The 13,962-nt window shown below is 50.1% G+C and overlaps 1 protein-coding gene across 1 annotated transcript in view; it reads right to left on the bottom strand.

The window, feature by feature from the left end:
- Nucleotides 1–4,855: 4,855 nt before the first annotated feature.
- pepd (peptidase D) overlaps nt 4,856–13,962 on the bottom strand; it is a 168,567-nt gene continuing 159,460 nt past the window's right edge. The window contains exons 13-15 of the mRNA XM_059651802.1: nt 12,198–12,382; nt 9,567–9,758; nt 4,856–5,803 (exon numbers count right to left, since the gene is read on the bottom strand). Of these exons, the coding sequence (XP_059507785.1) occupies nt 5,654–5,803; nt 9,567–9,758; nt 12,198–12,382 (527 nt within the window). The 3' untranslated portion in view covers nt 4,856–5,653. The remainder of the gene's footprint in view (nt 5,804–9,566; nt 9,759–12,197; nt 12,383–13,962) is intronic.

Genomic DNA, 13,962 nt, shown 5'->3' with positions numbered 1-13,962 from the left:
CATTCAATTGCAGCAAGCTATTAAGAAGGAAATAGAATATATGCCTTCATTGCAAAAAGATTTGAGTACAGGAGCAGTGACGTCTTGCTTCAATTGTACAGAAGCCTGGTTAAACCACACCTGGAACACTGTGCAGTTTTGATCTCCTTAACTCAAGAAAAATATTATGCTGGAGAGGCAGAACAATGAAGATTCACTAGACTTGTTCACAGGATGGAGGGAATGTTGTATGAAGAGAGACTGGGAAAACTGGGCCTGTATTGTCTAGAGTTTCAAAGAACAATACGTGATTTTAATGAAACTTACAAAATAATTAAAGGACATACGAGCTGGGTGCGGGAAGGTGTTCCCCCTGATTGGGATTTTAGAACAGGGCAGGACATTTAGTTCTGAGAATTAGCAGAAATTTTCCTCAGGGGGATGTGAACCTTTGGAATTCAGTACCACAAAAGGGCTTTGGAAGCTCAAGGTTTGAGTCTGTTTAAGGTAGAGATTGATTGATTTTGAATTCCCTGTGAGGAACAGGGGGAATGGTGAATAGGGAAGAAGCACTGAAGTGTTTGATTAGCCATGAATATGTTGAATTGTGGGGAAGCTTTGACAAATTGATTGGACTACTGCAGTTCCATAACTATCCATAACAATTTGAAATGGTCATGGTTACTATCTCCAAAATGCTTCTGTATGGATACACCTACCTGGGCCCATTTCCAAATATTAAGCCCAGAACTGCTAACTCCCATTCAATGAATTGTTCAAAATGTCAAAACATTCCCCTGGTTGTAATTTTAGGGTTTTGCTCCATTCCTACCCTGCACACTGACATTGTCCCACTTATTGTTTGGGTCATCAGAATCTCCGAGTCCTTCTGAAGTTTGGTTGTATATTTGATTCTCTCTCGCTCTCTCTCCCCCTATGTGTGTGAGGGTGGCACACATCTCACACTGTGTTTGCTCCTTTTGCGTTTTCAACTTCTACCCGTAAGGCCTCATTTGATGATTCTTCCAAAATCTCATACCTCCTTGCTACCATCATTGATTCCTCGATTAATATTTCAACTCGCACCATCCGTCCACCACCATATCCCTTTTCTTATCTTGTCTATAATATCTGCAGAATGCTGAGCTGCACATCCTTCCCATCTTTCAATCAACTCTCATTCATATGATATTGACATACTCATGTGTCGATCCATGCCCTCAGCTCTTTCATTCCACTGGCTACTCGTAATAAAATGTATTCCATGTAGCAATGCTAAACTCATTTCTTTCTTTTTCAAACTATACTTTCTCTGCCTTTCAGATTCACTCACATTGTAACTTTAATTCCATCTCAGCTTCTCTCCCTCTGAGTCACTTGTCACGTTCCCGTCTCCCTTTCTAATCTTATTTAAATACACCCTAACAGCATCTGTAAATTTCTGTTTGAGGATGTTGGTTCAGTTCTTAATCCAGATGTAATCCATCCTCCTTCCTCCCCCAGAAACAATCCCAATGCCAGAGATTAGGGAAAACCAGTGAGCCTGAGTGGCTAAGTTGTTGGAGGAGATTCTGAAAGACAGGATCTATACACATTTGGAAAGGCAAGGGCAGGTTAAGGATAGTCAGCATGGCTTTACGTGTGGGTAACTGTGTCTCTCTAACTAGATTTCATTTTTGAAAAGGTGATCGAGAAGATTGATGAAGGCGAATGGTAAACGTTGTGTACATGGACTTTAGATGGCCTTCATCGAAGCTCCGCATGGTAAAATGGTTACTAAAGTTAAATTACATGGGATCCAGGGAGAGCTAGGCAATTGGAGACAAAACTGGCTTGATGATAGGAGATAGAAGGTGGCGGTAGAGGGTTGTTGTTCAGACTGGAGGTCTGTGACCAGCGGTGTGCTGCTAGGATTGGTGCTGGGTCCACTGCTGTTCGTCATTTATATAAAAAATTTGGATGTGAATATAGGAGGCTGAGTCAGTAAGTCTGCGATGACACCAAAATTAGTGGTATAGCGAGCAGTGAAAGTTATCTAAGAACAATAGGATCTTAATCAACTGTGCTATTGGGCCAAGGAATTACAGATGGAAATTAATTCAGATAAATGTGAGGTGTTGCATTTTGGCAAGACAGACCAGGGCAGGACTTGCATGGTTAATGGTAGGGCCCTGGGGAATGTTGTTGAATAGAGACCTAAGGATGCAGGCACTAGCTCCTTGGAAGTGGTGTTACAGGTAGGTTGGCTTTGGTAAGTTTGCCTTCATTGGTTAGAGCATTGAGTGCAGCAGTCGGGATGTCATTTTGCAGCTGTACACAACTTTAGTGAGGCCACTTTTGGAGTACTATGTACAATTTGGGTCAGCCCACTATAGGAAGGATATTATTAAACTGGGAGGGTGCAAAACACATGTATAAGGAGGATGCTGAGACTGGAGGTTTAAATTATCAGGAAAGGCTGGATAGTCTGGGACATTTTCCCTAGACTGTAGGAGGCTGAGTGGTGACTTTATGGAGGTTTACAAAATCATGAGGGGGCATGGATAGGTTGAATGGCTAAGGTCTTTTCCCCAGGGTAGGGGAATCCAAAGCCAGAGGGCGTAGGTTTAAGAGGGAAAAGATTTAAAAGGGACCTGATGGGCAACTTTTTCACACAGAGGATGGTGAGCGTATGGAAATGAGCTGCCAGAGGAAGTGATGGAGGGGAGTACAATTACGACATTTAAAAGACATTTGGACAGGGATGTGCATAGGAAATGTTTAGAGGGAAACAGATTAAACACAGGCAAATGGGACTAGTTCAGTTTAGGAAGTGTAGTCAGTATGGATGACTTCATCTGAAGGACTTGTTGCTGTGCTGTATGCCTCTATGACTCCAAGACCAGGTCTCATGCAGTCTGCTGAGATAAAGTGTGGAGCTGGATGGACACAGCAGGCCAAGCAGCGTCTCAGGAGCACAAAAGCTGACGTTTCAGGTCTAGACCCTTCATCATTTCTCATTGTCATCCTGCAGCCATGTTTCTGTAATTACTCCAAGACATATTTATTCATTTCTCCTTGCATTCTCAGTTCATGTGTTTTGTTTCAACTGTTATGTTTGTCCAGATACACAGCCTGTAGTTTTATCCTTTCACTCTTTGTAAATTTTAGTCTTATCCTATTACCTCGCTCATCCTCTCTAACCCTTCTAGTCACTCTGTCTATCATCCCCTATATTAATACAATTGACTTTGGCCTTGGCTCTGCTCAGATTTCTCACATCTTCCCAAATTTGAAGCCTTATTCACTGCTGTTCATCTTAAAACCTTCTCCACTTCCCTTGTTGTGTGATTAGCAAGAACACCAGCTCCAGCACGGTTCAGGTGTAGACCATCCCAATGCAGATCCCATGTTCCCCAGGGCTAGTGCCTATGCTGCATGAACTACAGCCCACGTCTCCCACACTCGTCTTTCAATCGTCTATTAATCTCTAATGATTTGCCCTTTGCCAGCTTGCAAATGACTTCAGTAATAACACAGCCTGAAATAACTCCACAGAGGCTGGTATTCCATCACCAAGTCAGCTTTTATTGACACAAACACAACATGGCACTGACCGAACTAGCTCAGAGCCACTTCCTAGAGCGTGCAGAATTCCTGACGCTCCTGTTTATATCTGTCAGCCAGGGCTCCCTGATTGGACCAGGTTAACAGCCCCATTCAGGGAACTCATACTCTATGGATCCACCTGACTTCATTACAATCATCACACATTCATTATGACCTTTGAGGTTTGTTCCTTAATTTTGTACTTAGCGCCTCACACTGACTATTCAGAACCTTCTTTCTTTTGTCTTATTGTTTGTACCTACAAGCGATCATGCCATTTGGATCGTCTCCCTCTGAGCAGATATTTCAAAGCCTGGCACCAGTCAGGCAATACAGCTGTCAGGACTCTCACTGTTTGCTGCATGGGCCACTATCAATCCTCATTATACTGTCCACTGCTACCACCACAATCCTCCTTACTACCCTCACTTTAACGCCCGTTTATACCATGGTTAGTTAGCTCAACCCTTGCCCTCATGCAGACAAGCTAAAACAGCCTTAAACCTGAAGGACAGTTACAAAACAGCTAAGGGTCTTGCCCTCGGGTGCCTGAACTGCTTCACTTGCTGTCATACTGTCATGCGCACAGAAACACCGACCAAACCAGATGATCCAAACCTAAAACATGTAACTGCCTCCTGGTATAAAGAAGCCAGGCAATATACCCGCTCTCTAAAACATCACTGCGCCTGTAGCTCAGCTTCCAGCTCAAAGTCCAAGCCATAGCTGTTCAAACTTCAAGCATTTGCCCTGACCAAACTGGCATCCAGGAGCTCCCTCAATGCTGCAGTCATGATGCAAACAAACAAGGAACAACAGTAGGCTACTCGGCCCTTTCAGCCTATCCCCACCATTAAGTAAGATCATGGCTGGTTGGATTTTTAACTTCAATCTACATTCCCACATTACCTTCAATAATCTATCATCAAGAATTGATCTACTTTCCCTCTGATATAAATCACTCTCAAGTGCTAAGTTGCACTAACTTTGCCACCTATATATTCTCCTAACACAATGAGTCTGACTTACCTAATGAGGCCCCAGTTTCAGCTAGTTCTGGATGAAACTATTCTTTCACTGGAACCCTTGGAAAAAAAAATCTCGCTTGTAACTGGCAATTACAGAATTTAAACTGTGGAATTCAATTTAATATGAACTAAATTAGATTTGTACAAAATAATAATTTTTGTTGTACAACTGCTTGAACTCAGTCATCGTCATGAGGGGTTTAAACCTCTTACACTTACCACAGACCTAGCCTCTAATACACAGACACACTGACAACAGGTGGTGAAAACATACAGCTTTATTGCAGAAAGTCAGAAAGGAATTTACGGTTATGTCATCATTCTTAAAAAGATTTGTTTCATTTCCCAGGCCTGAAGCAAGATTATTTGCATTTCTGTTTGCTCTGTATTTAACTGTGAGCTTGTGCAGATCAGCGAGTCCACCTTGCCCTCAATTCACTCTTTGTCCCTGTGTGCGGCAGATACTCAACCTCTGACTATTCCATCAAGATGGCTCGCTCTCTGAACCCTCACACACCTCTCACAGGTCTCGGAGGATGTTGCCAGTGGGACGCTATAATGCCTACTGGCTCAGGCAGTGATTTTGGGTTTTCATTGAGTCTCTGTGCGACAGGGAGGGAGCCTCTGCATATGGTCTCTCAGTCCAACACGGAGGAACGCGCTGTGTCCAGTGGGAAACTGGAGCCAACCAGTGACTAATGACAGACCAAAGCTGGTCCCATTCCATCAGCTATTTATTGTGCAGGAGTGCCTGAGTGGATGCAAACACACCTGTACTGCAGCCATCTTTGTGTGAACCTGAAGTTGTGCATTTTGATGTGTAATGTGGAGGAATGCTGCCTCCCCGAGCTGCTGCTGAGGTTTTACTCTCTGCCTGCACCAAAGTGACAGGCTCTCACGATTCTAGCTCTTTGCAAACAGATGGAGGAAGATTTCGTATGTTCGCATCATTGTTGGTGCATTAATTGCAATCATGAAGCTTGGTTTGTTTTGAGATTTCAAATCACTGGGTTACCTAGACAGAGGACAGAGTGAAGCTGCCAATGAACAGCGGGGATTCAGGCTACCTGCCCCGGAAGCTGACCAAACTGCTTCGAGGATCCAGAGCCCTCTGCCATAAAGGCCTCAATTTCCTCAACAGTGCGTGGCACACAGGTCAGCAGTTCCATTCCACTGGCAGTGACTGCAATATCGTCCTCGATACGCACCTGAAATTCAGTGAAAAACAAACATTGAGTTCCACGTTCTAAAACAGAACATAGTCAAACATAGGCTCACTGACTGAATCTGCAATCAGAACGTGCAGAGAAAGATCTCTCAGTGGTATTATCGCTAGACTATTAATCCAGAGACCCAGGTAATTTTCTGGGGACCTGGGTTCAAATTCCACTGGGGCAGATGGTGGAATTTGAATTCAATAGAAACCTGAGACCAACAATGATGGTGAATCTACTGTCAATTGTCAGAAAAATCCATCTGGTTCAGTAACGTCCTTCAGGGAAGGAAACTGTCATCCTTGTCTAGTCCAGACCAACAGCAATGTGTTTAACTCTTAACTGTCTTCTGGGCAAAAGGGATGGGCAATAAATGCTGCCTGGCCAGTGACGGCCTCATCCTGTGAATGGCTTTGGTCGTGTGCTTTCAAAAGTCACTGGAGTCAGGGAAAGTCCCAGATGATTGGAAAATTGCTGTTGTAACTCCCTTGTTTAAGAAAGGATCAAGAGAAAAGATGGAAGATTATAGGCCAATTAGCCTAACCTCGGTAGTTGGTAAAATTCTAGAATCCATCGTTAAGGATGAGATTTCTAAATTCCTGGAAGTGCAGGGTCAGATTAGAACAAGTCAGCATGGATTTAGTAAGGGGAGGACGTGCCTGACAAACCTATTAGAATTCTTTGAAGAGGTAACAAGTATGTTAGACCAGGGAAACCCAGTGGATGTTATCTATCTAGACTTCCAAAAGGCCTTTGATAAGGTGCCTCACGGGAGGCTGCAGAGCAAGGTGAGGGCCCATGGTGTTCGAGGTGAGCTACTGGCTTGGACTGAGGATTGGCTGTCTGACAGAAGGCAGAGAGTTGGGATAAAAGGCTCTTTTACGGAATGGCAACCGGTGATGAGTGGTGTCCCGCAGGGTTCAGTGTTGGGGCCGCAGCTGTTCACCTTATACATTAATGATCTGGATGAAGGGACTGGGGACATTCTGGCGAAGTTTGCCAATGATACGAAGTTAGATGGACAGGCAGGTAGTACTGAGGAGGTGGGGAAGCTGCAGAAAGATTTAGACAGTTTAGGAGAGTGGTCCAGGAAATGACTGATGAAATTCAATGTGAGCAAATGCGAGGTCTTGCACTTTGGAAAAAAGAATACAGGCATGGACTATTTTCTAAATGGTGAGAAAATTCGCAAAGCAGAAGTACAAAGGGATCTGGGAGTGTTGGTCCAGGATTCGCTAAAGGTTAAGTTGCAGATAGAGTCTATGATTAAGAAAGTGAATGTAATGTTGTCATTTATCTCAAGAGGGTTGGAATATAAAAGCAGTGATGTGCTTCTGAGGCTTTATAAAGCTCTAGTTAGGCCCCATTTAGAATACTGTGTCCAATTTTGGGCCCGTGTCCAGCGGAGGTTCACGCGGATGATCCCTGGAATGGTAGGCCGAACATACAATGAATGAATGAGGATCCTGGGATTGTATTCATTAGAGTTTAGAAGGTTGAGGGAAGATCTAATAGAAACTTACAAGATAATGTATGGCTTTGAAAGGGTGGACGCTAGGAAGTTGTTTCCGTTAGGCAGGGAGACTAGGACCTGTGGGCACAGCCTTAGAATTAGAGGGGGTAAATTTAAAACTGAAATGAGACGACATTTCTTCAGCCAGAGAGTGGTGGGCCTGTGGAATTCATTGCCACAGAGTGCAGTGGAGGCCGGGACGTTAGATACCTTCAAGGCAGAGATCAGTAAATTCTCAATCTCAGAAGGAATCAAGGGCTACAGGGAGAGTGCAGGGAAGTGGAATTGAAATTCCCATCAGCCATGATTAAATGGCGGAGTGGACTCGATGGGCCGAATAGCCTTACTTGCACTCCTATGTCTTATGGTCTTACGGTATGAGAAAAAGAGACGTCAACAGAGACCGAAGAGGTGGAGGCAAGGGAAAGGCCAAGTAAAGGTGTGTGCACCTATGGTCTTCCTTCTGGCCCCATGCTCCCTGCACTAACTGGATCCACCACCTTCTCAAGAGCCATTACAGGATCAGCAATAAACGCTTTCCCAGCCAACAATGCCCACGTTGTGTGAATGGATGTGAAGAGGTTGTTGCGATCTGGAATGACTTGTCTGAAAGGGCATGGAAGCAACTTTGGCAACTATTTACAGAGGGGAACTGGGTAAATGCTTGAGGGGGAAGAATTTTCTGGCGATGGGGAGTGGGAGCTAATGGATAGCATAGGCAGAAATGGGCAGAATGGCCTCCTACTGTGTAAGGCTGCAGGTCGTGGCTAAAATGAGCAAGTGGTGGATGCAGGTACGACATTTTACAGGCATTTGGACAGATACATGGAGAGGAAGGGTTTAGAGGGCCAAACACATGCAAATCGGACAAGTTTAGTTTGATATGACTTTTTGACTCTACAAGTCTCCTTCCCCAGGAATAAAGCACTCCAGAGGGTGGCTCAGCTCTGTAGGGGTTAATTCCATGGCTGTGTCAGCCACTGATTACAATGTGCTGCTGCTGTTGGTGGCTGTACCAACTAGGTCCAAATTAATGTGTGATTTATTACACATCAAAAGCTTCTCCAACATTATCTCAAAAAAAAAGACCTTCCCTGCCTCAGATTTTATATCACGGTATCTTATCAGCAGTTCTGTAACCACTCACAAAGAGTTCAATAAAGCTCCTATCTGATCAGGTGTAAATCCAACAGGCAGTAAAGTGGAGGTTACTCTCATGCGATCACTGCTGTAATTATAATCTGACCTCGCTCAGCAGACGGGGCAAAAATAGCCTGGGCACACCTCACCCCACTGACCTGCTCAGAACCGACAAATCAGAGCACGTCCTTGGGATGCAGTCACTCGACTCCCTTCAGCCTTTTAATATGATAACATTCTTTATTTTTACAAAGGGTGACATCATCAAACACTCCCACAGCGTGAGATTCAGACTAAAGCTCCCTCTACCCTGTCTCCCAACCCACCCTCCATCCAACACCCCCATCAAATACTCCCACAGCGTGAGATTCAGACTAAAGCTCCCTCTACCCTGTCTCCCAACCCACCCTCCATCCAACACCCCCATCAAATACTCCCACAGCGTGAGATTCAGACTAAAGCTCCCTCTACCCTGTCTCCCAACCCACTCTCCATCCAACACCCCCATCAAATACTCCCACAGCGTGAGATTCAGACTAAAGCTCCCTCTACCCTGTCTCCCAACCCACCCTCCATCCAACACCCCCATCAAATACTCCCACAGCGTGAGATTCAGACTAAAGCTCCCTCTACCCTGTCTCCCAACCCACTCTCCATCCAACACCCCCATCAAATACTCCCACAGCGTGAGATTCAGACTAAAGCTCCCTCTACCCTGTCTCCCAACCCACTCTCCATCCAACACCCCCATCAAATACTCCCACAGCGTGAGATTCAGACTAAAGCTCCCTCTACCCTGTCTCCCAACCCACCCGACACCCCCATCAAACACTCCCACAGGGTGAGATTCAAGTAAAGCTTCCTCTACCCTGTCGCCCACCCCACCCTCCACCCAACTCTCCATCAAACACTCCCACAGGGTGATAATCAGACTAAAGCTCTCTCTACCTTGTATCCCACCCCGCCATCCACCTGCCAACTCCCAGGACAGGGACAGCACAAGGTTAGACAGAGTGTAAAGTTCCATCTACACTGTCCCCCATCAAACACACACTCAAGATAGGGATAGCACATGGTTAGGGAGTAACATTAAAGAGTACTCACCCCACCAAATCCTCGGAAGCGAGCGAGGACATCCCTGTTGATGAAACAAGCCTGGGCGGGGTCTGCCAGAGCCTGGTCCAGAAGCATGTCGATGAAGTAAATTCCTGGCTCGATGGTGAGGACCATGCCCTGGAGCAGTTCCCGTGTAGTGCGTAGACTGCGGAGCCCTGGCTCATCAATGCGCTCCACACCCTGGAACAAAATGGGGAGACTGTCACCCACGTCGTGCAAATTCCCCCTAACCCTCACATTCCCTGATTATAGACCCCTCCAATACCACAGCTTCCATTCAACCCCTTCCCACTGCCCCTCCCACTCTCCCTGGTCTATCCCCTTAACACCCTCCCAAAGGCCCCCATTCCTGCCCCTCCCCTCCCCACGTCCACCTCATTCTACCTCCTCTCCTCCTTTATAAACTCACATGCCCCACACCAAGCACTGGTTCCCTGGAAAATCTCCCAGTGCTAAACTGGAAATGCCAAAATGAATCCAATTCATTTAATTTATGAATGTGGCAATGAACCAGCTGGAAATGAAGCTTAAAAGCGAATTTCAAAGCTGTTAATTATTCGTGATTTATGACTTACTGCTACCCAGAGCCTACAGTCACATGGGATTCACAGTGACGACAAGTAAATGAGAGACACAAACCGAGAGGTGGGGCACGGGGGGAGGTGAGTGGAGGGTTTAGGGATTGCGAGAGAGGGGAGTAAGGAAGAGAGGAGGGCGACAGAGCGAGAACTCGGGGGGGGGGGGAGACAGCGACAGGGGGTGAGACAGCGAGGTGGTGGGGGCGGGGGCACGAGACGGGGGGAGTGGAGGCGAGACGGGGGCGTGCGAGACGGGGGAGAGGGGGCGTGCAAGACGGGGGAGAGGGGGCGTGCGAGACGGGGGGGAGAGGGGGCGTGCGAGACGGGGGGGAGAGGGGGCGTGCGAGACGGGGGGGAGAGGGGGCGTGCGAGACGGGGGGAGAGGGGGCGTGCGAGACGGGGGGAGAGGGGGCGTGCAAGACAGGGGAGAGGGGGCGTGAGAGACGGGGGGGGTGCGAGACGGTGGGGGAGAGGGGGCGTGCGAGACGGGGGGGAGAGGGGGCGTGCGAGACGGGGGGGAGAGGGGGCGTGCGAGACGGGGGGGAGAGGGGGCGTGCGAGACGGGGGGGAGAGGGGGCGTGCAAGACAGGGGAGAGGGGGCGTGAGAGACGGGGGGTAGAGGGGGCGTGCGAGACGGGGGGGTGCGAGACGGTGGGGGAGAGGGGGCGTGCGAGACGGGGGGGCGAGGGGGCGTGCGAGACGGGGGGGGCGAGGGGGCGTGCGAGACGGGGGGGAGAGGGGGCGTGCGAGACGGGGGGGAGAGGGGGCGTGCGAGACGGGGGGGAGAGGGGGCGTGCGAGACGGGGGGGGAGAGGGGGCGTGTGAGACGGGGGGGAGGGGGCGTGCGAGACAAGGTGGGGGTGAGACGGGGGGCCAGACAGTGGCGGGGGGGGGGGGGCAGAAAGAGAGGGCAGGGGCTGGGGGGATACCTGGGGTCAAGAGAGCAGCGGGGTGAGGGGGATGTGGGGTACCTGGTGGGGGAACAGGGACGAGGGCGAGAGGGTTGGAGCGGGAATGAGAAGGGGGCAGGGGCGAGAGTGGGGGAGGGGTGAGGGGTTGCGGGAGTGAGGGGGTGGGGCGGGGCGGGGCGAGAGGGGGTTTGGAACTCGCCTAGCCTGGGGAAAGACCCTTGTCATTCACTTTATCTGTACCCCTCATGATTTTATAAACCTCAAGAAAGTCACCCCTCAATTCCTCACACTCTAATGAAAAAAGTCCCGGTCTTTCCAGTCTATGCTTACAACTCAAGCCCTCCATTCCCAGCAACATCACAGTAAATCTTTCTGGAACCCTATCCTTCCTATAACAGCGTGACCAGAACTGGACACAATACTCTAGAACAGGCCTCACCAATATCCTGAACAACCTCAATATAACATCCCTACTCTCACTCTCAAACATCTGAGTGATGAAGGCAAGCGTGCTAAACACCTTCTTAACCACCATGTCCCTGAACTCCTCGGTCTCTCTGTTCTACAACACTAGCCAGGTCCCTACCATTGACTGTAAGTCCTGTCCTTGTTTGTATTACCAAAATGTAACAGCTCACAGGTTTTGGAGAAGAATTGTAGCTCAGGTTGTGGATGTTGACAACACCAATATCCTGGGACAGGCTAGGCAGAGACAGGCACGAGTATTCCTGGAAGTCCGACACTCCACAAAGCAGGCTATTAATAAACACATTGAATTCAACCCATATGCATTCCACTATGAATGTAAACCAGAAGTGAGGCAATCCATCTCAACGGACCCCAGAGTTTAAAAGCCAGGCAGGAGAACACACCGATGCTTCAATGGAGGCTGCACCGAGGATGTTACCCAGCGCGGTAACGAAACGTCCGCGATACAAGATACCAGCTCGGCAAGTCAACCAACCTCAACTGTAACACCTCATGTTTTTCCAAATTAAAATCTGGATAGAGCAGAGGGGAAATGGAATATCAGAAGTTTAGTGCCTGCCCAGTGTGTACCTTCTGTGGGGTAGAGGGTTAAAATGGATTGCTGCCTTGCTGGGGATTACACAGGCCAAAGCAACACTGACCTCTGGGTAGCCGCCAACATCATGGACGTCACATCCCAGCAGATGACCCAGACCGTGAGGCATGAAGATAGCTCCCAAGTGGACCTTCATCATGTCAGCCACGTTGCCTCGCAGAATTCCGATTCTGGTCAGCTCCTCCAGCTGGACTCTCTCAGCAAGGCGATGCATATCAGCCCAGGCAACTCCTTGTTGGAGCAGAAACCGGGACGCACATTAGGAATTCCAACAAAAATGTAAAAAATAAATCTGCTGCAGAGTGGACAGTAAACTGCAAAGTCTTCACTGACAGGCTCCCCATCCCCCTCCCCTCACCCGGCATGATCCGCCCCAACTTCCTCACCCTACACTCCCTCACGTTCTCCAACACTTCTCCACACCCTCACGCCCACACTCTCCAACCTGCCTCCACCCTCCACCCTTGCACCCTCCTTCTAAACCCTCCCACGCCTCTCTCAATCCTTTTCTCCCTCCCTCCAGACTAACACTCCCTCCATGACCTCCAACCACATCCCTCCCGCCATGTCCTCCCACACCCTCCCCTCCACACTAACCCTCTCCTCAGCCGCTTCTCTCTCACCCCCTCCCACGTCTTCCTACCCCGTTCACCCCTCCACCCTCCCCTCACAGCCCCTCCAACCCAAACCCCACCCTCCCGCCCACCCTCCCTTCACACCCCCTCCAACCCAAACCCCACCCTCCCGCCCACCCTCCCTTCACACCCCTTCCAACCCAACCCCCACCCGCCCACCCTCCAACTCAACCCCCACCCGCCCACCCTCCCTTCACACCCCTTCCAACCCAACCCCCACCCTCCCTTCACACCCCCTCCAACCCAACCCCCACCCTCCCTTCACACCCCCTCCAACCCAACCCCCACCCTCCCTTCACACCCCTTCCAACCCAACCCCCACCCGCCCACCCTCCCTTCACACCCCCTCCAACCCAACCCCCACCCGCCCACCCTCCCTTCACACCCCCTCCAACCCAACCCCCACCCGCCCACCCTCCCTTCACACCCCCTCCAACCCAACCCCCACCCGCCCACCCTCCCTTCACACCCCCTCCAACCCAACCCCCACCCGCCCACCCTCCCTTCACACCCCCTCCAACCCAACCCCCACCCGCCCACCCTCCCTTCACACCCCCTCCAACCCAACCCCCACCCGCCCACCCTCCCTTCACACCCCCTCCAACCCAACCCCCACCCGCCCACCCTCCCTTCACACCCCCTCCAACCCAACCCCCACCCGCCCACCCTCCCTTCACACCCCTTCCAACCCAACCCCCACCCGCCCACCCTCCCTTCACACCCCTTCCAACCCAACCCCCACCCTCCCTTCACACCCCCTCCAACCCAACCCCCACCCGCCCACCCTCCCACCCTCCCTTCACACCCCTTCCAACCCAACCCCCACCCTCCCTTCACACCCCCTCCAACCCAACCCCCACCCTCCCTTCACACCCCCTCCAACCCAACCCCCACTCGCCCACCCTCCCTTCACACCCCCTCCAACCCAACCCCCACCCGCCCACCCTCCCTTCACACCCCTTCCAACCCAACCCCCACCTGCCCACCCTCCCTTCACACCCCTTCCAACCCAACCCCCACCCTCCCTTCACACCCCTTCCAACCCAACCCCCACTCGCCCACCCTCCCTTCACACCCCCTCCAACCCAACCCCCACCTGCCCACCCTCCCTTCACACCCCTTCCAACCCAACCCCCACCTGCCCACCCTCCCTTCACACCCCCTCCAACCCAACCC

The sequence above is a fragment of the Stegostoma tigrinum genome, chromosome 16 (assembly GCF_030684315.1).
Source record: "Stegostoma tigrinum isolate sSteTig4 chromosome 16, sSteTig4.hap1, whole genome shotgun sequence".
Lineage (NCBI taxonomy): Eukaryota > Metazoa > Chordata > Chondrichthyes > Orectolobiformes > Stegostomatidae > Stegostoma > Stegostoma tigrinum.
This window is presented reverse-complemented; position numbering and strand designations above follow the sequence as displayed.